Genomic DNA, 26,222 nt, shown 5'->3' on the forward strand with positions numbered 1-26,222 from the left:
GTGTCTCCTAGTAACCTGAAATCATAATGATATCCACGGAGACTCCCTTGGGCTCGTTTCCATCCTACAAAGGCTGGAGGAGAGATGGGGGCTGAGGATGGTGATGGAATGATGGGTCTGGGTGGTTGGGAAGGACAGTTAGGTAAGGAGAAGGGCTCGCTACATCTGTGTGGGACTGATGAGCAGGGGAAAGGCTAATCAGAAATAATTGCAAAAGAAAGAAAAAAGCAAGTGGGAGGAGACAAGGAACAATGCAACATTATTTTTAAAGGGGAAACGGCATGTGATGAAAACAAAGCACTGAAATTCCAGTTTCTTTAACTATCTCAGAAGATACAGAAAATCAGTTAAGTGCCAGTTCTTCATGGGTTCTACTTCAGTCAGAATGATGCCTGTAAGGCTGTGTGTCTGTTGGCAGTCTTAGTGGTCAGCAACTATTGACTGGTTGTTAAGTGGTCTTGTTGCTGATCAACTGCAACAGTTTACAAAACTTTAAGATGAGCTAAATAAAGTTAAATATTTTAAGAGCCTCTTTTCCCTCTCTACATTTGAAAGTTCGGCTTAGAATAAAAATTCTGAAACATCTCTGTTTATTTAGAGATGCTAACTGACAATGAGGTAATTACCACATAGGAAAGATGAGAAACGTTAAGAATGCAGAAGGAAACAGAGGAACAGTTGGTTTTGCAAGCCTTTCCACAAAGGTCAGCTGTGCATACACATGGATTCCAATTAGAAGGATACGATTAGGTGTGTTTCTTGATCCTTTGTTTTCATGTACTTGACTGTGTCCCCCAGATCTATTTCTTTGTACTTTATAGATGCACATCTCAAACAGCCTTATGTGCTCCAAATGTATCCATTTTCACATTAGCTGATGAAGTAATTTTTTTTAAGCGAGTGCATGACGGTGCTGCCTGGCAGTCAAGAGATGACTTTGAAGGGGTGTCCACCTTTGTCTATGCAACAGTGGTTTTATAATCATTTGACAATTACATTATATTTTGCTCTCATGATTTCAGAAAAACTGGTGGAATTCAAATGATTAAAAGTAAATGTGATTGATATGACATCAAAAGCACAGGCAACAAAAGTAAAAATAGACAAATTGCACTACATCAAAAACAAAATGTTCTTTTTGAAAAGTATAATCCAAGTGAAACTGGTTTGCATCAGAATAAAGGAATTTCATGTTCAAACATATAGACAAACAAACAAATAAATAAAATATTCTGTCCAAGGAAAGGAAACAACACAGTGAAAGGGCAGCCTATGGCACGGGGGAAAACATTTGCCAATCACTCATCTGATAAAGGGTTAATATCCAGCATATATAAAGAATGCCTACGAGTCAACAATAACAATAAAACCAAATAACTTGATTAAAAATGGGCAAAAGACTAAAAAGACATTTGTCCAAAGGAGGTATACGTATGGTCAACAAGCAGGTGAAAAAGATGCTCAGTATTACTTATCATAGGGAAAATGCAAATCAGAGCCATGATTAGGTATCTCCTCACATCCGTTAGGATGGCTACTATCAAAAAATAGAAAATTTCAAGTGTTGGAGAGGATGAGGAGAAATTGGAAATTTTGTTTACTGTTGGTGGGAACGAAAAACGGCACAGCTGCTATAAAACAGTATGGTGATTCCTCAAAAAATTAAAAATAGAATTACCATATGACCCAGAAGTCCACTTCTGGGTATATATCCGAAAGACATGAAAGCAAGATCTCGAAGAGATGTATGCACCCCCATGTTCATAGCAGCACTATTCACCACAGCAAGACACAACGCGAGTTATCTATTGACAGATGAATGGATAAACAAAATGTGGAATAGACAGTCAATGGAATATTATCCAGCCTTAAAAAGGAAGGACATTCTGACACCTGCTACAACACGATGAACTGTGAGGATATTATGCTAAGTCAAATAAGCCGGTGACAAAAAGACAAATACTCTGTGACTCTACTTACATTATGCATGTAGGGTAAACAAATCAACAGAAACAGAAAGTGGAATGGTGGTTGCCAGGGGCTGGGGAAAAGGGGATGTGCTGTGTAATGGGTAAAGAGTTTCAGTTTTGTAAGATGAAAAAGTTCTAGAGATTGGTTGCACAACTCTGTGAACATACTTAACACCACTGATTAACACCACCGATCTGTACACTTAAAATTGGTTGAGATGGTAAATTTTTTGTTATGCTTTTAAAATAATTTTTAAAAAGTAAATTTGTGGTGAGGGGGGCATAGCTCAAGTGGTAGAGAGTGTGCTTAGCAAGCACGAGGTCCTGGGTTCAATCCCCAGTACCTCCATTAAAAAATAATTAAATAAATAAACCTAATTACCCTCCCCTCAAAAACAAACAAACAATTTGTAAGTAAATTTGATTATACTAGTGATATATAGTCATAAGTCATAAGTCTTGTGAACAATATAAATTTAGGCAAAAAAGGCAATCATTCAGGATATTTTAAGTGGGCAAATTTTTAACCTTTATTGGAAGCACACTGGACTTTAGCCAGGCATATATGTGTCCAATTGTGAAGAAAAATAATAAAATTAAAGAATATTCAAAAAATATACAATATTTATACTAGACATGTATCTATGTGAAGAGAAATGATGTATTAAGGACCTGTATAATGTCTTACCAGTTATTGATTTATTTTGGGGGGAGGTAATTAGCTTTACTTATTTATTTTTATTTTTACTTGTCAACATAGCCACTCGGAAGATTGGATCTAGTTTATTTCTTTTTATTTCCCCAAAACACATATCACCCCATGTTCTCTGGTGAGTTTATGAGAGAGGCAGGGGTTTCCAGACAATGTTTGTTTTGAGGCTACCTTAGTATCAGGTGCTGCCCAAAGAGCCAGTGTCACAGGGAGAGCGCGTCATAAGGAACACCTCCTCAGCTCCAGGTGGGCTCGGCAGAGGTGAGCCCCACCCCCAGCTTCAATCCACTCCAGCCATCCCTCCACCAGCCCTTCCACCCCCGGCTCTGGCACTACCAAAAACTGAGTTGAGGGAATCAAGTTAACCCAAGTGGTTCCAGGTTAAAATAAGCATAGGCTTCTCAGAGATTAGCCACAAATCCCTCAATTAGCTTTGAGATTAAAGCAGCAAGGCCATTTCCTCTCAGGCTGCCGGAGACCCAGGTCTGTATCCACAAGGACAGTGAGCCCAGCGGACAGGGGGAGGGGGGAGATGCCCTGGAGGCCTTTGGGGCTTCTGCTGGGAACATCCAGTCACACTGTAAGGATCACGCTGGCGAAGCCTGTACTCCTCCAGACTGTATCCTCTAGACAATCTCACAGCATGAAATCCCAAACTGAAACAAAACTAATGGGAAGTCTTTTCTCATTCTGTTATACAATCTTAAACACTGACATTACAAAATCAATTGGTTGCTGCTGCGAATTCACTAAGCATTTGGTTTCCCTGTAAATGACTGGGCAGGGGGTTAATTTTAGTCTTACCAAGTAAAGGCGTATAAAAATAAAAGAACGATTTCAAAGAATAAGAAACTGCTGAGAGTGGCCGCCTCTGGAAAGAGAACTGGGAGGTACATTTGGGAGGGAGGTTGACTTCCACTGTATACCCTTTTGGAAACCTTTTGAATATTTTGCCTTGTGGATGTGCTCCTTAAAACAACATTATCAACAGCAACAAGAAGAATGAAGTAGGGATGGAGAGACAGGTGGTTCTCAATAAATACTGACAGGGAAAGATGGCCAGGAAATAATCTTAAGTGAAGCAAACTGTGGAACAGCGAGTATACCCTGACGCTATCTGTCTTTAAGAAAACATTATATCCCCAAGAGAAGCAGCAAATTGTCAATAGTGGTTATCTTCGGGGCTTGAATTGGTGAAACGTTCCTTTTTTCCTTTGAACTTTTTTTGTGTGTATGTTTATACATATACCAACATACCCATAAACACAGTGTGTGTGTACATATATATAAAACTACTTAACCATCTATTTTTATATTATAAACATTAAAAAAATTCCACCAAAAGAGAGAAAAAAATCTCTTTTTGGAAGAGATTCCAAAAAAAAAAAAACAAAACAAACAAAAAAAAAACTACACTAAATAATTGCTCCAAAAGAGAGGAAAAAAAAATCTACTTTTAAAACACATTTCTGTTCAGGAAGGGTAAATAGATATTTGATTTTTAAGTGGTAATTAACAAACTAAATGGTAGTCTTTTTTCACTTGGTATTTTTCTCATCCCCAATTCACTGAGATCATTACACTTAAATAATTTTCTGTCAAAATCAAATGCACCAGGTAATCACTTAACCATCTAATACTATCAATAAATAGCAATTAGTAGAGTGTGCCTGTATTAATAAAAAGGCCATTAGATGTAATTTCTTAAAATTCTTCTTTCCGTACTTTTGCTAAACTTAAAATAATTCCAACTTAGGAACAGATACTTAGTTAAGAAAAGATTTTCAAAATCAGTCCAAAACTAAAAGGAAAAAAAGAATAGCAAAAAAAAAAAAAAAAAAAATCCAAAGAAACAATATTCTCTGACTTCCCATGATTAGTTCAGGTCCCCTTAGTCTGTGTTTCCACTGCACAATTTAATTCGTCTTCCCAACACTGATCATACTTACATTAATTTAATGTCTGTCATCTGGACAGACTCAAAACTCTCCGAGGGCAGGGCTCAGCTCTGTCTTACTCCCATGCGCCCTGGGGCCTTGGCAGGGAGAAATTTTTCCCAAGTATTTGATGAATACACTCAAACAAAAGGCGTTTCAAGACTGACTGATATATATCCAAGAGCAAAATAGGTCCTAAATATGGATTATGTAACCGACCAAATAAAAAAGTTCCACATCATCGTTAAAAATAGCCTAAGGGGAGAAGAAGAGGTTATTTGCCTAAATGATCAGTGTGACAAAATCAAGGCATATGTTCTTCAGGCATAGTTGCCAAAAGCCTACTGAGTTCTGGCCGTCTTAAAAATATTAGGCTGAGTCACAAAGCTGAAGCCTTGGAAAAAATAACTACAAGTAATGTCTAAAATGGAATTATAACACTACACTCTTAAAGGACATTATCACTGTAAAATTCATCTGATTAGCAGACTGTTTCAGAATTCTTTTGTTTCAAGAATCTTAAAAAGAATTATGGGGTGGCAAATACCAAACATACACGCACACGACTGAACTTTGGTTTTTGACAATTCTTGAAAGGAATCCAAATCTTAATATTCTTTACTGAAAATGTATGTTTTTTTGGTAAGTCTACACTTAAGCAATCTACCACAGTTGAATTAGGTCTACCATGAACTTGTATGCCAGTTTCAACAGAATTTTAGCCAAGGTGGAAAATTATACTTTTTCTAGATCAGAACAAAAGTTTGCTGGCCCCAAGGATAACTAATTAAGGTCATAAGTTTTCTCATGCAAGCTTACATTTTTTTTCAAAGCAGGATAGTTCATTCATTCAATCGATGTAACTAATAACCCCACAAGCCTGGCATCAGAAAACTCTCTCTGTAAAGGGCCGTACAGTAAATATTTTCAGTGTTATGGGCCCTTACAGTCTCTGCAATACTTCTTTCTGCTGTTGCCTATGAAAGTAGCCATGGACAATATGAATGAATACATGTGTCTGTGTACCAATAAATTTTTATTTATGGACACTTAAGCTTGAATTTGATATAATTTTCATGTGTCACAAAATATTATCTTCTCTTGATTTTTTCCCCCAATAATTTAGAAATGTAAAAACATTCTTAGCTTGCAAGTTACACAGAAACAGGTCCAGTTTGGCCCCTATGAGTCACAGTTTGCTAACTCCTGACCTAAACCAACTCTTTAGTAAACCTGGTTTATTTTACATGACTTATTAGCTGTGTAACCTTGTCCTTACTCCACCAAAAAGCTCAAATAAAAAACAAAATCAACACAAACAACCACTATACCTGAATTCTAACATCTTAATTTTCAAGTGGTAGTTAGTGAGCTATTTTATTGGTAGAACAGCAGTGGCAGTACCTAACACTTATTTTGAGATTACTTTCTTCCAAACAGCGTTTCAGGCATTTAAAATATGTACTGATTTACTTAATTCTCACCACAGCTTTGGGATGGGTATTTGATGACCACCCATTCACATATAAGGAATTAGGCACAGAGAGGTTAAGTAACTTACCTAAGCTCACACAGCTAGTAAATGGTGGAGCTGAGGTCTGAAGACAGGCACTAGGTTCTGTTCTTAACCAGGACTGCCTCTAACCTCCCGAATTTCCCTGTTTTTTTTCCTTAAAGTTCCCATTTCAAAGGACAAGTCTCAGAAATTAAAATGTATGGTAGAATAAACACAGATGGAAAACAATGCAAGACAGTTAACACTTATCAATAAAAAGCTAATCCTTAGACTGAGCCTCTACCGACAGTAAGGAAAATGGAAACTTGACTCAGAGGGATGCAAGCTTCAGTGGTCTCATGGAAAAATGCAGAACAAGGCTCTCTGAGTCCCTCCTGTGTATGCTGGCTTTAGTGAAAATGCCCCAGAAGAAGGCTCCAAAAGGTATGTGACAACGATTTTCTCTAAATGACTCTTTTTGATTCTCCTAATTTAAATTTGCTTCAGGCTTTCCTGTGCACAAATGGCATTTATAGATTTATAATGTTTATCTATTACTGGTACATTAGCCACAAATACTAAGAAGCAGAAGGGTCTTTCTTGCAACAGTTACAGTCAAATTTAACTTAAATCACAACCTACTGGCATGATCTGTTTTCTCCATCAGGTCTTTACCTGTCTCTTGGTTCTCTATGCTGACATTCCAAATCCAAGTGGATGCTCAATAACTAACTCTTCAAAGTTCATTTGAAAAAGAAAAAAAACACATTTAAGGGTGTAGATTAAAATTCATTTCAGTGCAGCCTTCAATTGCCAAAGTGGCTTTTAGAAATTATAATAAAACACTATCACTCCCCATAACTGCAGAATAAAAACATCTCAGAAGAACTTGATATCTGAAGCCTTTGGCTGGCCAAGAAAATAAGAATTGCTCAAACTGAATTCATTCTAGCTCTTCCTCATTGGGAGGTAGTTACTTGCCAGAAAATTATTTCAGAGTCTATTTTCAATATTTACATCAAAACGAGGAAATTTAAAGGACAGATGACCTCCACAGCATTGGAGACCATCAGCAAGGCCAAGTATATAAGATAGTGAAGATGCAGGCTAGGACAGAAGAGACTCCAAGAGCAAAGGTCTTCTGGCAAATATTAAAAAAAATCTGTCTAGTTTTCTCAAAATGTTTTTTAATTTCCCAAAATATTTGCTATCACTAAATTGCATAGTTCTATATAATGTGTGATTGCCTCAGTAAGAAAGAGCTATTTCTCAAAAGAAAAAAGAGTATCGATCACGTTACGTGAAGTTGTTCATGCCAAGTGTGTACTGAAGGAAAGTCTCTGGCGTAGAAGTGTCCTCCAACCCACTCACATTCAAAAGCCCAGCATCCAGGAGTCAGGCCTGACCCCTCTCTCCCTCACGTTTCCTATCTTGACTTTCACAAGTCGTGTCAATTTCATCTCTTTAGAAAGCCCTCGGATGCATCCATTACTTTTCAAGTCCACCGCCAGTTACCTGGCGCCAGGTGCTCTGTCTGTCCCCAGCAGGACCGCGAATACTCTCCTGCCTGCCTCTATTCCTGCTCCTTCTCTAACCAACACGGCCACTGTGATGTTTTCAAAACATAAATCAGAACGTGCCATCCCAGAATGAAAACCATCAGAAGCATACAGTTGACCAGTTGACATTCCCACCCACCCTGCACAATGAATGGTTCCCTTTTCTCCACATCCTCACCGGCATTTGCTATTGATTGTCTTTCTGAGAAAAGCCATCCGGACAGGGGTAAGGAGATATCTCAGTGTGGTTTTGATTTGCACTTCCTTATGATGGGTGATGTGGAGCACCTTTTCCTGTACCTCTTGGCCATCTCTATGTCTTCTGTGGTAAAGATGTCTATTCAGGTCCTTTGTGCATTTTTTAATGGGGATCTTTTTTTATTTTTGCTATAGAGTTGTATGAGTTCTTTGAGTATTTTGGATATTAATTCCTTATGGGATATGCGGTTTGCAAATATTTCCTCCCTTTCAGTAGGCTGCCTTTTCATTTTGTGGATGGTTTCCTTGGCTGTGCGGAAGCTATTTAGTTTGATATAATCACACTTGTTTATTTTTATTCTTGCTGCCTTTGCTTTTGGTGTCAAGTCCAGAAATTCATAGTTCGGGCCAATATTGAGGAGCTCACTCACCATGTTTTCAGTTTTATGGTTCCAGGTCTTACATTCAAGTCATTAAACCACTTTGTGTTGATTTTTGTGTGTGGTGTTAGGCTGGGCCTGGTTTCACTCTTTTGCATGTGTCTGTCCAGTTTTCCCAACATCATTTATTGAAGAAACTATCCTTTCCCAATTCTATATTCTGGGGTCCTTTTTCAAAAATTATTTGACTGTACATATAGGTTTATTTGGGGGCTCTCTATTCTGTTCCACTGGTCTATGTGTCTGTTTTTATACCAATTCCATACAGTTTTGAGTATTACAGCTTTGTAATATAGTTTGAAACCAGGCAGTGTGTTGCCTCATTCTTTTCTCCATTCTCAAGATTGTTTTGTCTATTCAGGATCGTTTATGGCTCCATACAAATTACTGCACCGTTTTCCTATTTCTGTGAAAAATGCCATTGGAATTTTTATAGGGATTATATTGCATCTGTGGATCACTTTCGGTAGTGTGGACATTTTAACAGTATTACTTCTTCCACCCTATGAGCACAGAATGTCTTTTTATTTAAGCGTGTCTTCAATTTCTTTCATCAGTGTCTTACAGTTTTTAGTGCATAGCTTGAGCCTTCACCTCGTTGGTTAACTTTATGATTTTTTTAAAATTTTTTTCTTATAGTTCATTGTTAGGGTATAGAAACGCAACTACTATTTTATATTAATTTTGTATCCTGAAACTTGACTAAATTTATTACCTTTAACAGTTTTATTGCTGGAGCCTTCAGGGTTTTCTATATATTACATCATGTCATCTGCAAATAAAGACAATTTTACTTCTTCCTTTCTGATTTTGACATCTTTTATTTCTTTTTCTTGCCTTTTATTTCTTTTACTTGCTTATCTTCTCTGGCTAGACCACCAGAACTATGCTGAACAGAAGTGGCAAGAGTGGGTGGGCATCTTGTTCCTGAGCTTAGAGGAAATGCTTTCAGCTTTTCATCACTGAGTATGATGTTAGCCCTGGGCTTACCATATATGGCCTTTACTAGGTTGCAGTATGTTCCCCTTATATCCACTTTGTTGAGAGTTTGTATCACGAAACAATGTTGAATTTTGTCAAATGCTTTTTCTGTGTCGACTGAGGTGATCACGTGATCCGCATCCCCCATGTTGTGAATGTGCTGCACCACACCGATCTGCAGTTGTTGAATCATCCTTGAATCCCTGGGGTCCTGGAATGAATCCCAGTTGATTATGGTGTATAAACCCTTCGATGTACTGTTGGATTCAGTTTGCTAATGTTTTGTTGAGGATTTTTGTGTTTGTGCTTATCAGGGGTACTGGCCTGCCATCTTCCTTTCTCGTAGTATCCTTGTCTAACTTTGGTATCAGGGCAATGCTGACCTCATAAAATGAGCTTGGGAGTGTTCCCTCCTCTTCTATTTTTTGGAAGAGTTTGAGAAGACTAGTATTAATAATTCTTTAAATGTTTGGTAGAATTCACTGGTGAAGCCATCTGTTTTGGGCTTGTTTTTGTTAAGGGAGAGTTTTGATTACTGATTCAATCTCCTTACTAGTAATCAGTCTGTTCAGATTTTCAGTTTCTTTATGATTCAGTCTTGGTAGGCTGTATGCCTCCAGGAATTCATCCATTTTTTTCTAGGTTGTCCAATTTGTTAGACCATTATTGTTCATACCAATACAACATACCAAAACCTGTGGAATGCACCAAAAGCCGCTCTAAGAGGGAAGTTTACAGCAAAAGTTCCTACATTAAAAAAAAACAAAAACAAAAATCTCAAACAACTTAGCTTTATTCCTGAAGGAACTACAAAAAGAAGAACAAAGCCCAAAGTTAGCAGAAGAAAGTAAATAACAAAGATAAGAGTGGAAGTAAATGAAATAGAAACTAAAAAGACAATAGAAAAGATGAATGAAACTAAGAATTGGCTTTTTAAAAGACATAAACAAAATCGACAAACCTTCAGGGAGACTTACTAAGAAAGAACAGAAGACTCAAATCAATAAAATTAAAAATGAAAGAGGAGACATTACAACCAATACCACACAAACACAAAGGATCGTATTTGAACTATACTGTGAACAAATATTTGCTTTTAAAAAATGTGTTTAACATTTTCCACAGTATAACACCTTACACTTTGTCTCTCTGCTTTAGTACTGACCTCCTTCCCCGGAGAAATGGCCATGTGATAGAAGAGCTGTATTGTAGGGCAAACCAAACCTTTTTCTGTATCCTACCCTACTCATTTCCTCACATCTTGCAACTGTTCAGAAAGGATGTTGTGGTCAACCAGGAATCCCATTGCCCAGATATTCTATGAACACAAGAGCCAGTCTCCTCAGTGACTAATATGAAACCTTCTCTCCTTAACAACTCACACCTCCATTACCATGCTCCTCCACACTCCCTTTTTCTAGACCCAGAGGAAACAGAGATTATCAGAGGGGAAGTCACTAATGTTCCCTGTATCCCACACAACCTCCCAAAGTGTCCTCTAGTCCTTCCTAATTTTGATGAGACACAACAGAAGGAATGTGCCAGGCCCTTGGTCGAGCCTGCCGTTCCATCCTCTCCTGTTTCCCCAACAGCATGAGAATGTTATTCCTCCTCCAGCTTTTACAGTCAACCTCTGTTTAACCAGATCTTTTCCCCTGGCCTTTAAACACCCCCAAGTCTCTTCCATTAATACGACAACACATACAAAACCATCTGGTCCCACCTCTTCCTCTACATTCCACAGGCCTATTGAGATACTTAAACTCTACAGAGTTGCCATTTCCAGATCTCCCATTCCCTCTCCACATGGTCTTTAGTCCCACCACGCCACCAAAACCGCTTCTGCCAAAGTCATCCATAGGTGCCGTTCGGCCCTAGTCTTATTTCCTTTCTTCATACCTTCTTTTCTCTGAGCATCCATGAACCAGAAGGCCCTGGTTCTTTCCTGCTGGCCATCCTTGGCCATTAAATCTTGGAGCTCCTCAAGGCAAACATCAGGTCTCTCTTTACAGTCTCTCCCTAGGAGAGCTCCTCCTTCTCTGCAGCTTTATCACATCTAACAAACACGGGCACGAGGGTAAGAGGGCTACCTGTAGAACAGTCTGTGTGCAAAGAGCCAGCTGGTAATCATGGACTATATGAAAGGGGAAAAAAAACTAAACAGCAAATCTGCTGGAATCAAAACAAGGACCTCTCTTGCAAAGTATCAACAACTGGTCTTTTTTCTAATCTTGCCCATTTTTAACAGAATGAGTTACTGTTAGGAAATAGAAATATCTTTTTTTTTCCTCCTACTGGAAATATGTGTTCAGTACACAGGTGGCAACTCATCTGGTCTTTGTATGTTAAGACAGACAAATCCAATCAAATTGACTAAAAAGATACTAAGAGTTTACCTGTAATTTTTAATTGACAGGTTAATTGTAATAATGTCTTAATGGACTTTTAAGCTAATATCTTAATTAGCTCATATTTTATGTGTGTACGTATGAAAACTAAAAATGAAAATAAATTTTGATGGAATACCACTTAGTAATAAAAAGGAACAAACTACTGATACACACAACAATTTGGATGAATCTGAAGGGAACTGTGTTAAATGAATGTCAATCCTAAAGATTACACCCTCTAAGACTCCACTTACATCACATTATTGAAATGACAAAATTACAGAAATAGAGAACAGATTAGTGGTTGCCAGGAGTTAGGGCTGGGACGCGTGGGAGGTAGTGGGTGTGGTTATAAAATGGCAACACAAGAAGTCTTTGTGATGGCACTACTCTGTATCTTGACTATGGTAGATACAAGAAGCTGTGCATGTGATGAAAAGTGCGTAGAAATTAGATATACACACACAAATGAGTTCAAGTATAACTAGGAAAATCTGAATAGGATCTGCATTGTGTTAATGCTAATAACCTAGATATTACCATTTGGGGGGAACTGTGTAAAGGACACATGGGGAGTACATTATTTCTTAAAACTACATGTGAACTTACAATTTTCCCAAATTTAAAATTTAATAACAAAAAATAGCTCTAAGGTGCTTACAGCACACTCTCACAGATAGTTTGTGTTATCCATCCCTGACTACAGAATTTCAATTTTTTAAAGTACCCTTCTTCAAGTTTATCCACATTCCACTTTTTGATGTCAGCCCACAAAGAAGGGCAGGTTTAGGAAGACAAATGGAGAAATGTCTTGAGGTTGTAAAGAACACAATAAAAATGTATTCATATTGTTAAAAGTAGATCTTGAAATGTACTTGAAAGTCGGAGATCATAATGACATAAATAAGTATTTATGACCTAAGAAAAATTGCCTTCTTTGGTACTTTGAAGTATTAAAAAAAATACCATACAGAATTAAATTACAAAGCCAACACACTTGTTTACGCAGCTGGTCTTTTTTAAAATCGAGGAACTTGAAACCTACAATTGTAACAGGCTTACTGGTGACACCCCAATGCTTTGAAAAATAAATGAAATATCATAAATCACCTGACAGTGCTTAAGCTTAAGATTTTTATCATCACTCAGACATTTTAAAAATAAAAAGCAATATGAAAGGATAGGATCTTGTTTTGTGACCTATAAAGTTTAAGATAGAAAATAAATCATACTATTAAATGTCATTTCGAACCCTAACTTCAATACTTAGGATGAAATTGGCATAATACTCTTGGTTCTCCCTATGAGAATTCACACAAATAGAGTAGCTTTCCTTACAAAATATTTCAGAACTCTGGCACTTCCTGTGATAAATGAAGCAATAAGGCTTTGGAATTGCAATTGTATATTTAAGTACTTCATACAGGCAACCAGACTGTCAACCTGTCGGGTATCTAGCACTATGAATTCATTATTTGGCATCCAAAAGAATGTTTGAATACTTACAAAGAGTAAAGGACTGGGTAAAAGCCTTTTAATTTTAAACTACAAATTTAGGACCACATTATAGCCAGAGTTCAATCTGCATTCTCTGTTGAGTTCACATTTAATGAAAAATAGTCACAAATGTTGCAGGAAAGGTTGAAATGAAAAATCTATAAATACCTTGAAAATGTTTTAAGATTCAACAGAAGAACAGTTAGGTCTAGTGTTTGCCACAGTGTCCTGAGAATCCTCCTCATAGTTAAGTTTCAAGAACACAAATTATAGGGGACATTCTCCATGACCTGACTGTAAGGTAACTTGAATGACTACTGGTCACTGGTCATCAGTTTGAGTGATGTTTCAATTCTTAAAAGTGTGCCTTCAGGAGTCCGCCAGACTGGCACCAGGGGACTGAGGTCAAAGCTGGGCCTATGGAAGACTGTCATCATTTTAGATTTCAGCAGTTTTTCTAATTCATTTTAGGACACAGCTACCAAAACTTCAGCTTCCAAATAAGGAGCTAACCAATGTCACATCCCTCTCAGGCTGTAGACAGGCACGGGATCAACGTCTGAATAAATGACTGAATTCATGATACCAGAAAGCCCGTTTCTGACACCTTGCGTGCTGCATTGCTGCTGCTGAGGAATTTGTATAGAGTATTTAATTTTAACATGTATATTATGTTTTCATGAAATTATTATTAAATATTGAATACATACCAAACAATATTGTAACCTGTGTGTAAGTTATAAAGAAAAATAATAAAGTGAACACCTGTCTTCCCACCACTGAGTGTAGGGAAGAGAACACTGCTAGCAGCTTGGAAGTGGCCCTCTCCCTTTTGCAGTGCAGTTTTCACCCAGTGAAATGCACAAGCCTTAAGTGTTCCATTCCATGAGTCTTCACAAATCCATGTATCTCGTAACCCAAACCATAACCATCACCTCAGAGAAAGTGCCTTCGTAATCCTTCCCAGTCCTTCCCTGCCCCAGCCTCGAGAGGCAACCACTCTCTGATTCTTTTCCCTCACACACTTTGCTTGTTCTAAAACTTCATGAAAATGCAGAAGTACTGTCTGCATTTTTTGGAGTAAGATTTCTTTCAGTTAGTACAATGAGATTCAGCCACGTTGTTGCAGGTGTAAGAGCTTTGCTTCCTTTAATCTGAGTAGTACTCTGTTTCATGTCTACACCAGTCTGTCTGTGCATTCTCTCACTGATGAACACCTGGTCTACTTCTAGCTTTTGGCTGTTATGGATGAAGTTACACGTGCGCATGCTCTGTCCTTGTGAACATCTTTTTCGGTGGACTTCAAGCATGGGACTCTTGGTACCTCTCACTCTTACAAAGCCAACTCTTTTTGACTTCTGGCCCATGTAATCATAACCAAGGGTTGCAAGAACAAAGCAAGGCGTATTTAGCTTCGACTTTTGAGCAGATACAACACAAGCTCTTTGTCCCTTGTGAGAGACAGGCCTGTACCCTAAGGCTTGCAGGTTGCCTACTTGGCCTTCCTTCTACAACTTGCATGTTTCCCTTTGTTCTCTCCACTGTTGTCCTCTTCCTCATTCTCTGCTTCTCCCTGGCAGCACTAACTTCATTTTCCATATCTTCATTATTTAGTCTTCAGACTTCTGTATTTATCGGGATCTGAGAGTCAACGGATCAAGTTCTTCATCACCACCACATCCGGCCCTAAAAGGCATCATCCCACCCTTCATCTCTGGCCTTTGCTTGCCTCGTGCTGGCTTCTTTTCTGGTTTCCTTTTTAAAGCCTTTTCTCCATATGCTCTGCCTTAACTTGCTTCTCATACTCTTCTTGATCGAATGGGCCCTCTTTCTGAAGCCTTTCTTTTGCTTTATCAAGGTTGATACAACCACAATCCACCTCCTTAGCATCCTTCACAATGGATTTCTACATTGGTGGCCACTGGTCAACCAACTTTCCTTCATCAGTAAATGCTATTTTCTCATTCCCTTAAAATGTTTCATTACTTCTTTTGTTTCTGTGATTTCCTTGGTTTTCTGGGCCTCATCAGTATTAGGAGCCGACTGAATCTGAGGCCCCTTTGGTTTTACCACTTTCTTTTCCATTTCCCCCCCATCTGCCTCTCTACCGCTTCCTCCTCTTCATTATTAGCACCACTGGCCAGTCTGTACCCCGTCTCTTCTGCTTCTGGTCTCTTTCCACCTTACTTAAGGATGGACATTTTCTAATTAAGCTCTAAATGCTTCCACTTAAGTCACTGGTGAGGGACAGAGCCTTAGGCTCAGTAATTCCTCTTTGGTCTGCTGTTCCTACATTTTCTGAAGAAATCTCACCCAAGGACTTGCTCACAGCAAGACAAAGAAATACAGCATATTGGGATAAATGTAACTCAAATCAAATACTCCTTCATCAGATATACTAGCATATGTAGAAAACAAAACACCTTTGACCTCTTTCTTTTCCACTGTTGATCTTGGGATGACTCCATTGTCTTTTTTTCTTCTTTCTAGATGTCCATACATTTTTCTGGATTGATTTTTATTTCCGTCATAGGCACTTTCTACTCAACAAGTTGCTGCACTACCCTTTTTTTCTTCTGAGGGAAGCAAAATTAATAAAGCTTCATCATCTGCTTGGCAGGTCTCTCAGCTCCATGCATATGAGCTGGCATCCGCTGGGCAATCAAACCGAAGACCTCAATTCATGGCCTGAATACTCAACACCGTGGCTGCAGTCTCAGGAGCAAAGAGCACTGTTCACTCTCTTGCAGATAAACTTCTTACAGACTCCCATTTTTCTCATCTCCAGCTGTCAACCACAGAAGTCAAGGATAGAAATACTGGAACACAGGCAGTAGAAAACTCGGTTTAGAGATGGAAACTTTTTACAACTGGGAAAAAAAAAGACTACTCTTTTTCAGACGACTTCTCAAAAAGGAATATAGGATACTTATTTTTCACTTTTGCTCACAATCTGTTAAGTTTTGTTCCAAAGTGACAAGGCTGTTATGTTTTACTTTTCTCATTAACGCAAACATGTACAGAGCTTTTCAAATTTAAGCAAACAAGGTACAAGGTCTTTTACAGATTTGATTTGTTTTGTCTAGAAAAAAAATAAAGTCAATGTTTTTTAGAAAGATTTTTTTGATAACAGTATTCATAGTATCAGCAAAATTCATGACCAAGATTCTACTTCATCGGGAACTAACCTTTGGAGAGTTGCATCACAAACACTTAATGCTTCATGCTCGTGTTTAATACTAGTCAAACCTGTGTGCAAACGAGCATACTTATGTGGTGGAGCTTCTCAAACATCTTGCCTTAGATCCCTTCCATCAATGATGAGATTGCTGAAAAGCCGTGATTCCTCCCTAATTCTCAGAAAACCAAAGGCTTGAGAAATACATAAGTTCTCTCACAGGCAGTATTATCAGAACCCAAAGTCTCCCTGTCAAGATCTATTACAGACGACGAGAAGCTTCCAGTCCTGGGACAAGGAAAAATCCAAGTCTTGCCAGATCCTGTTCCAGCAATTCCAAGTACATCTTGACCCTGCAAAGCCAGGTTTAAAAAAAAAAAAATCTGTTTTCTAGTTTCACCTCAATAAAGGCTCAAAGGGAATAATTTTTTGAAATATTTTCCAGTTCAAAACTATTTGCTTGCTGACTTAAACTTGAAGGATTATTTAGACGGACACAAAAAATCTGTAAATTACCTATCTTTTCTTGAACATCTTTTCAGTATATTCCATTTTGTTGCACTCAATGAAATCTGAGCCAACATAATTTCCTCTCCTTATAAAGAACCTGATCTGTTTTCCCTGGCTCCCCAAAGGAATCTTTGCTTTACTTCCGAGGTTCAGCGACTTTACTACGTACAAACAGCATGCTCTTTAAATATGCAGATTCTAGATATATTTCAGAAAAGCTTAATCTCTAAACATTGGCTTTATTTCATTAGTTGGGTGTCTTCTTGTATGTATAATATTATATATATATGATGGATCTGCTCTGCCTGTCTGCTATATCAGTGGTCTACAAGTTTGGGTACACTTGGATCTATACGAAGACTTTCTAAGAGATACGTGGGCACAGATAGTTTTAAGGCAATCAAATTCCAGATCCTCAACTTCCAACCATCCTATTACTGACCTTTCTGGGAAGGTACCTGCAGAAGGTATCACATCAGCCTCTTTCTCACTCGCTTTTCCCATCCGTCCTTCACAGCCACGCTTTTTCTCACTCTACAAAGAAATGCATACCACTCACTAATCCTGTCTAGAGCATTGCCCTGGAATATAAAAACCCTCCAGGAAGCCAAACCTGTAAATCCTCCTTTAATCAAAGCACCACATTAAGGACTTGTTCTTTCCCCATCACATACACATACACATAACATGTATATTTTATTAAAAAGTGGAGTATGTGGGCCCACGTTAGTATATTACAAATTCAGACGTATAGCAGAATGAAGCAATAGTGAGGGGGTATTTACTTAAGGACCTTACCTTCCAATCAATACCCTTATTATTGTAAAAGAATCAACTCAACGCTGGGAGACTTTAGTGAGCGCAAAGCAATGAAAGCTTGAAGGCAGCAGTATCACTGTATCCAGGCAACACATAGTGAGGCTCTGTGCCTTACCTATTTATCTGTATTAGAATCAGAATTCACTGTGTGATGGTTGTCATGGACACCTACATTAACATATTTATTTGAGCTGAAAAATCAAGTTGGACTTTAACTGACAGAAGGAAGTCTGAGTTGGAAGATAGGTTTCAAATTGATGACTAAGTTTTGTCAATTAGATTAAATGGCAATCATCTCCCCTAAACTGAGTGATCTACAGTAGAGCTGCAAGGTTTTGATACAAATATATCTCAGACATATGTTAAGACAAAAAAAAATTCCTTTAAAAATCATGTATGTTGGTAAATATATATTAAAATTAATAGTATTTCTAAATAACACTTTCTAAGCATACTAGGTTAAACAAGGTGACTCTAAGTAAAAGAGTAATAAATATAACAGACATTTGATAAATCTTAGTTAAGACTTTTTGATGAACTTCCCCAACCTGAGAAAGTGATAATAAATCCCTTTCAAATTTAGATGGCTTCCAACCCTTTGCTTTCCACAAATGACTGGGTAATTGACTTGTCACCAGACAGATCATTAACATAATCTATGGATCACTTTGGATTTCTGGCACATTACTCAGCACGGGGAGAAAAGTTCATAAACGATGCGGTTCTGGCACACTGTAAACAGTGACATTTTAAAGCCAAAGGTGTGACATCAGCTTTTAAATGCCTACTTGACTTGGCTCACTCTGCTCATTTCTAATCTCTGTGACCTCACTCTGTCTCTTGTACTCCTTCCAACTCTGTTTTCATTGCTTTGGTAGTTTTGGTTTTTTCCTTCAGCTGTTTTTTTCCTGAGTTCTGCTTCTAATTTTATACTGCAATTTAATTCTAATCATTCATTTACAACTTGTAACTTGACCATTTCCCATTTTGCGCGTGGCGTGACCTGGGAATCCGATATTACACTCGTTCGTATGTGCGATTTCTCGCCCCAACGTGATACATTGAAAAATCTACCCGTCCTTTTCCCCACTGATCTACGACACCGGTTGTGCTGTAAATCTAGGTTCCATATATAGATGGATCTGTTTCTGAATTCGCTACTCTTTCCATTGGCCAATTTGTATATCTTTATATCATACACTGATTTAATTATTATAATTTTATATTAAGTTACAGCATAAGGTAGGAAAGACACTTTGTTCTTCAGGAGCATCTAATTTTCCGACCACTCCTCTTCCACGTAAGTTCAGAATTATTTAAGTATCACCAAAACAAAAACAACAACACTTACAGTAGTGATGTTAAAACCCCCAAAACCTGTTAGGGATTTGATTCTAAGTGCATTGAGCGTATTAACATCTTTGCAACATTCAGTTTTCCAATCCATGAATACAGTGTTTCTCTCCACTTAATTGCCTCAGAGTTAATATCTTTCAATAAAAGTTTGTAACTTTCTCAATAAAGGTTGTGGATATTATTTGTTAGATTTATTCAGATGCTATTTATAGTCTGCTTCTACTGTAAGTTGTATATTTTTAAAATTACATTCTTCTATAGTGACTTCATTATGGAGAAACCCGGCAGACACCACCTTAACCAAATGATCAAGGTTGACATTACCAGTGGTGTCATGTTGACAAGGATATGATATAATCATGAGAAGACATCAGACAAACCCAAATTGAGGTCCTTTCTACAAAATATCTGACTACCACTCTTCAAGTGTCAGATCCCTGAAAGAGAAGACCAAGAAATTGGTGCAAATTGGAGTAAACTAGAGAGATAACAGCCACCTGGGTTTGATCCTGAAACAGAAAAAGAACATCCGTGGAAAAACTGGGAAAATCTGAATGAAGGTGTAATTTAGTTAACATCAGTGTACCAATGCTAATTTCGTAGTTTGAGAAGATACACCATGGCTGTGTAGGATGCTAATCATTTCAAAATAAATGTTGCTTTTTTTTTTTAATTACATACTCTGTTTTGCTTCTATTGTTGTTGCTGGTCACAGAAATGCACCTGGCTTCCCTAGACTAATTTTGTATCCAAAACCCTTGCTAAATTCTCTAGTTAATGCTAAGAATTTTTCTGTAGAGTTCCAGAAATTTTCTACATTGACAATTGTGTCATTTGCCAATAATGACAGTTTTTTTTCTACCTTATCATTCCTACATGGTTTTTTGTTTGTTTGTTTGTTTTTTAGGTTCCCTCCCCTTTTTACTCCATTGTCTAGGATCTCCGGTACAACATGGAATAGAAATGGTGATCTTCATCCTTTAAGAGTTAAATTGTATCTGTTGAGGCCCAGAGATCATTTTAAGTTCATCAGAATAATCTAAGGAAAATTAGTTGTTTTCGCGTTGAACATGTCTACCGTAGAGATAGCAATACTTTTTGTTTTTAACATTAAAAAAAAAAATTCTGTGTGCTTTTTTTGGGAGGGGGCGGGTGAGGAGATAATTAGGTTATTTATTTATTTGCTTTCTAATAGAGGTGCGGGGTATTGAACCCCGGACCTTACGCCTGCTAAGCCCACAGTCTACCACTGAGCTATACCCACTCCCAATAGTTTTAAATACTGTTTATTCAAAAGTATAAAAAAAATATAACACAAAGAAAAGGAAATAACACAAAGACGAAAAAGAAACGCAATCTGGTATTATGTTATTAAGACAAAAGAAAAACTGTGACATTAACCTGGTTAATATCCTCCAAACTCTGTGCTCCCTGTCCCAGTGTGGAGCTGTCCCGGGGAAGCAGCGGCGAGGCCAGAGTCCACAGTTCCCAAGCCTCCCCCCTCGCACTAGGTGTGGTCTTGTACATCATTTTCCCCAAAAGAATGTCAGTGGAAGTGACTGACCGTCAGGTCCCAGGCTGAGCTTTTTCAGGAGCAGTGAGGTGTGTTCACGCTCCTTCCCCAGAGGCTGGAGGACTCAAAGGCCCAGGTTACAGAAGGTCACCTACTGCTCAGGAATGTCTTCAAGGCTCTATTCATTAGCAATACATACACTCTAATTAGGTTTAAGCTATTATGTTTTTTGTAGTCCGCTTATTAGAGTAGTTATTTAGCTAGCTAACATAAAAAATGGTATCTGGAAGTGGGGTGCAGACCCAAGAAAAAAAAAATCTAAAAATCTAAAATATATGGTAACTGCCTGGCATCGGAGCAGCAGGAAATGGAGAAACCAAGTAAAGGACAGAAAGACTGCCCTGTCACACAGCCACAAAAATTTTAACAGAAGTGTTCCTTGCAAAAAGGAGTCCACAGTGATAGAAGTCAAAAAGTGGTTGCCTCCGAGGGGGCAAGTCAGGGGATTACATGGCAACCGGCATCCCTCTGGGCTACGGAAATGTTCTGTCATATTCTGAGTGGTGGCTTACGATTGTATACAATTGTCAAAACTCCTTGAACCAAATGCTTCAGAGCTGTGTGTTCACTGTATGTAAATGACACCTCAATTTTTGAAAATGCCTGAGACAGCTTTAGAGGCAGAACAAGTGTCAAAGTCTGGAGCCACAGGGAAAAAGAGAAGGGAAGCAGAGTCTTAGAATGACAATATCACTTGCTGTGTTTATCGAGAACTTACAGGAAAGAAATCTGCCTAGCCAAGAACTGTTGGGTTTGACAGCAGAAATGAAAGGGAGTGGAGAATCCAGAAATCTGGAGGCTCCCGGGGTTAGAAAATCTGACTGCTTTTGCATTTTACACAGTAAGAGAGAAAAGACTGAAAAAGACTTTGGGCAAAAACGGCCTGTTATGCTTTCCCAGGTGAACAGAGGGATGAGGTTAAGCATGTCAACTTCCCATGAAACCCATTTCACATGGCCACGCAAGGGCCCCCAGTAACTGGAGAGAGGGGGGAACTGGAGAAAGGAAGCAAAGGAATAAATCAGCCTTAGGACTTCGGGGTGTGCTTTTTGGCCAGAGGGACCATGCACAATTTATTGTCCAACTCGGGACAGTTCTGAGCGTGAACGAGGGCACTGTTACTTCACGTGCACAAGGGACAGAAACTAAGATGGTCCCCGCCAGACCCGGACACGGAGTCTCTCTATCACTAGCATGTGGAATCAACTAAAGATGGAGATCAGAAGCCAGCTACGTTTCTGAGGGAATAATATTGCCAAAAAACCCACACGCCTTGCCTCGAAGCCTTTGGCTGACTCTTAAAGCAATGCTCAGGCCACCAAAATTGCATGGTCAGAAAGTAGGAAAAAAAGTTCACATTGCCTCCAAGGAGGACGTATCCTGCAACGTCTACATAAGCGTGACCCTGAAGGAAGATGGGCAAGGAAGAACCTTCCAGAAGCCAGATTCAGGTCCCAGAGAATAACAAGCAGTGGAGTTTCTTCTAGCGAGCAGGGCCAGAGTCTAATCAAGGGACATCTTCCACTCTAGGCAAAGGTTCTTCCAAATGCTTTTGGCCACTCCTTTTTTTTTTTTTTTTTTTTGGTCACTGTCAGTATTCCTAATTCTAAATGTCCCCTCAGCTCTAGAAAATGAAACACAAACATTATCTGCTACTTGGACCTAATGCAATAAATTTTGGATATTGCACAGAATGTGATGGTGTTGAGAATAAAGCGAAAGAGTCTTTGACAAAGATCACTGAACTGCCTGCCAGGAGGCCAGGATTCTTATCCAACCTTCGCTATTAACTGTGAGACCCTGGATAAATCCTGATATCTCTGGGACTTCAGTTCCTTCATTTGTAAAATGAGTAAGAGGATGCCTTCCAGTACTGTAATTCTAATTTAAAATTCTTGACCTCGCTGAGCCATTATCTGGAGAATCCATAATAGACTAGCTGGTCTTGTTTTTACAGCAAAACCAACTCAGCACTATTCTAAAAAGTTATATTGGCAAGAAAAATCCTGGCACTTTTTCATTTCTTGATTTTTCTATATTATTTTGCTCTTTTTATAGTACATTAAAGAATAAAATATAACCTCTTTTAAGTTGGAAAAGGCACTTGCCTTCCATTTCATTAGGCTTTAGAAACTGATCCAAAAAAAAGGGGGGGGGGGAGCTCCACTGCACTTAAAAATGTCAATCCTTCTGTAATATTTAAAGACTAACATTTAGAATGTTTTAAAAACCAAAATGCAATTTGGAGAAGACTTTTAATCTAAAAATACCATAATAATATATTTTATTAGTTACATGCTCAACATTAACATTCATTGAATCCTGAAAATATTATTGTTTCAAATAATTAAAATTTGAAAACTATGTCTGCTAAAATTCAACTTTTGATGCCTCTAATTTTTGGAAGAAAATAGCATTCAGGAAGAAAATAGCATTCATTGGTAAAAGGTAAGACAAAAACTAAGATTCTACACTGATACTTTGTTACTCATAATATAGTTGTATACATGTATAAAAATAAGAGCCAAATATTTTAAGAGATTATAATCCAAATTTTGTCACTTCAAATCACTGTGTGTTGGGACAAAGGAAAAATGGCAAACATTCTGCAGGTCCTACTATCAGATACCCGAGTATCATCAGTGGCTTCTAAATCAGTCCTGTTTACTGATCACCACCAGCTACAAAACTACGGACCAGATGTTGGACTACCGTATGAAACAAGAAATATCAACTCCACAGGACCTTGAAAAAAGATCACTCTAATTATCTGTTCAGTGAGTTAGTGAATCAAAACGCTAACGAACCAGAATAAGCACCATGAAAATTCCTCCTTACCTCTGAAACACAAACTTGCAGGTGTACCTCAGATTACACAAAAATGTAAATAAGTTTAAATAATGGAACATTTGTAAGTAGAATGTTTTTAAATGTGCTAAGGAGAAACTGTTTGCCAGTAACTCTCAGGTAAAAGGAGAAATGCTTTTTTAACGATAAAAATTATCCATTAAGGGGATAGTTCACAAATTTACATGTTCCCATATCAGTAGTGATGTTGAGAAGTCTCTTGTTTGTTCTTATCCAAAATATTTGTATATGACACTTTTTCTTCTCTGGAAACCTTAATGTTTCTCTCTTCTATCTGTTCTAGGAGAGTGTCTTGCATTATTTCTTTGATAATTCTCTCCCACCCTCTCTTGTATTAGTGAGCAACTGGACCTCCTAGGTTGTGGCTCTAATTATTTCTCCCTCAAATTTATCTTTCAACCCGTCTAATAAATTTATTTCAGCCACCATATTTCTACTTTTTGTAAGTTACTTCTTCTTTAATTTTCCTTTCCTTTAATTCTCTTTTTTAAAAAAGACTATTTTCTATGCAAAATCTCGTATGTTCAAAGACAGTAATTATAGTTTGTTAAGTTTCCTACGGCTGTCTCTGTAGCTCTGTCTCATCAGCATTGTTTCTGTTTCCTTTATCTCTGCTGTCATACTGGAGGCATCCCCAGTATCTGTTGATCCTTGGCTGACTATTCCTATTTAATGGTAATTATCAGGAAAGCAAGTTGGCAGCACTGTTCGTGGGTTGAAGGTGAGCTTCAATGAAGGGCAACGGGCAGCAGGCTGGCTCTTCCTAAGGGGAGGGGGGGCACTACAGAGTTTCTCTGGGACCGTACAGTGTCTCTAGAGACTCCTCCAGCACCCTATTTGAGACTTAGAGAAGTCTGACTCCTGGTGCTCTGAGAGCAGGGCAGACTTTGACTTAACCCCACCTTCCACCATTCCTTTGTCCCTGACCCTAGATTCTCTGAAGTTTCAGCTTCTCCAGAGGATAAAGCCTCCCATCGTCTGGGCTGTGGGGAAGGTAGTTATCTGGCTGGGGTGAGACAGGGACCTGAGTGTCCAGCTGGTCCCTTTACAGACTTTCAACTGGCCATCTGTTTCTAGCCTCGCACTTTACCTCCTGCTCCAGCCTAACCCGATTCCTTTAATCACAGGGCCCTCCAAGGTTCTACAAGGCAAAACTGCTCCTGTCACAGTTATTCTCCTCTGTAGCTGGTTAGGATTTCACCTTCCTCTACTCAACCACAGTGTTATGCACTTTCTGTGTTCCTATTTGTGGGTAAGAGCTACTGATGTCACTTATTTTTCAACAAAGAGAGAGCTAGAAATGTTTCTTATTCCCTTTGTTTTGGATGGTCTTTTTTTTAATAGGAGAAGGCAGAAAGTTCTCTCTTCGCCATCTTAAAATCAGAACTTAACAGCCTCAAATTATTTCACATATGATTTGTAATGGTTTGAATCTACTACAGTTCTGGTCTGCTGGACACTCTTCCATGTCACTTCTTTTCATTCCTTCTCCTTTGGAGAAGACCGCCCTTAATCCACGAGACCCCAGTGGGGCTCTCAGTCACTGGGCCACACCCCTCTATTGCAGCATTAGGAAAGCATGCCCCTACTCTGGGCCACAGGGATTATTCATCACACATGGGGCCGAAGAGAGTCAACCCGCATCTTCTCTAAGGCAGGTAGCAAGGTGTTTGGCCCCACAAGTTTCCTTTTTGTCCAGCCTGCTAAACGGGGAAGATGACAGTCTCAAGCTGCCCATGGTCATCTTGTCTGGAAAAGGATGAATAAAGAAACCAGCAGGGCTGAAAAAGAGTCCAGATGAGCTCACTCGAGTTCCTAGCTGCAGCCACGCCCGACGCCAGATGCACCTCTGGAAACCATAGTTATGTAAACAATTAAGTCCTTTAATTTTCACGAGCTGGCTTGAGCTGGCTTTCTTTCATTTGCAACTGAAGGAGTCCTGACGAATTCATCATTTAACTGAAATGTTCCAAATTACTAATACTTAAACTGCACAACACCACGTCTTTGCCAAAAATTAAACAGCCTAACTTCTTTCATTAAAGTAAAATCACGAATCATGATATCATACCCATATGTCCCTTTCACCATTTAGGTGAGATCCTTTGATTTTATCTGAATATTCTCATCTTTTCAGGGCAGTAGTACCTTTGAAAATGAGGCATATTTACATTGTGTAGTACTGTAAACCCAACAGTCACTAACCTATGGAACAATTTTCCTCCAGGTACTTTAAAAAGTCTTGTCATTTCTTTAAACCTTCTCTATCAGAGCTCAATTTTTTATAAAGCTCAGGCTGTATGGTTATCTTACACAAGGGCTCTGTGGAAAAATGGAAATAGTATGTCTCAAGAAATGTGTTCCCTTCGGAAGAAAATATGGTTTAAATGTAAAGAATTATTCAGCCTAAGCCTCTGATCCAGAGACTGGAGACCAGGATAATTTCAACCCAAGGATCTGCGGGGCAGAGGCAGACAGTAACAGCACGCGTCCACGGAGGCAGGCAGGGATGCTCAGAGTCAGCTGTTCCTGGCATGTTCTCCCTGGACTGACTTCTCCAATTTTTTTTTTCCTTTTTGTTACTGAAGTAGAGTTGATTTACCATGTTGAGTTAGTTTCAGGTATACAGCAAGCTGATTCAGATTCTTTTCCATTCTAGGTTATTACACGATACTGAATAAAGTTCCCTGTGCTATACAGTAGGTCCTTGTTGTTTATCTATTTTATATATAGTAGTAT

The 26,222-nt window shown here is 38.5% G+C and overlaps 1 protein-coding gene across 41 annotated transcripts in view; it reads right to left on the reverse strand.

The window, feature by feature from the left end:
• The window catches only part of ZNF438 (zinc finger protein 438), a 144,169-nt gene that overhangs the window by 39,499 nt on the left and 78,448 nt on the right, over positions 1–26,222 (reverse strand). For 34 of the 41 annotated variants that reach the window (XM_032473784.1, XM_032473780.1, XM_032473779.1 and 31 more), the window contains one exon: positions 17,310–17,401. The exons of the other annotated variants lie outside the window; for them this stretch is intronic. In XM_032473784.1, coding sequence (XP_032329675.1) covers positions 17,310–17,371 — 62 coding nt within the window. In that variant the 5' untranslated portion in view covers positions 17,372–17,401. The remainder of the gene's footprint in view (positions 1–17,309; positions 17,402–26,222) is intronic. 41 annotated transcript variants of the gene reach the window in all.

This window comes from Camelus ferus, chromosome 35, assembly GCF_009834535.1.
Source record: "Camelus ferus isolate YT-003-E chromosome 35, BCGSAC_Cfer_1.0, whole genome shotgun sequence".
Taxonomy (NCBI): Eukaryota; Metazoa; Chordata; class Mammalia; order Artiodactyla; family Camelidae; genus Camelus; species Camelus ferus.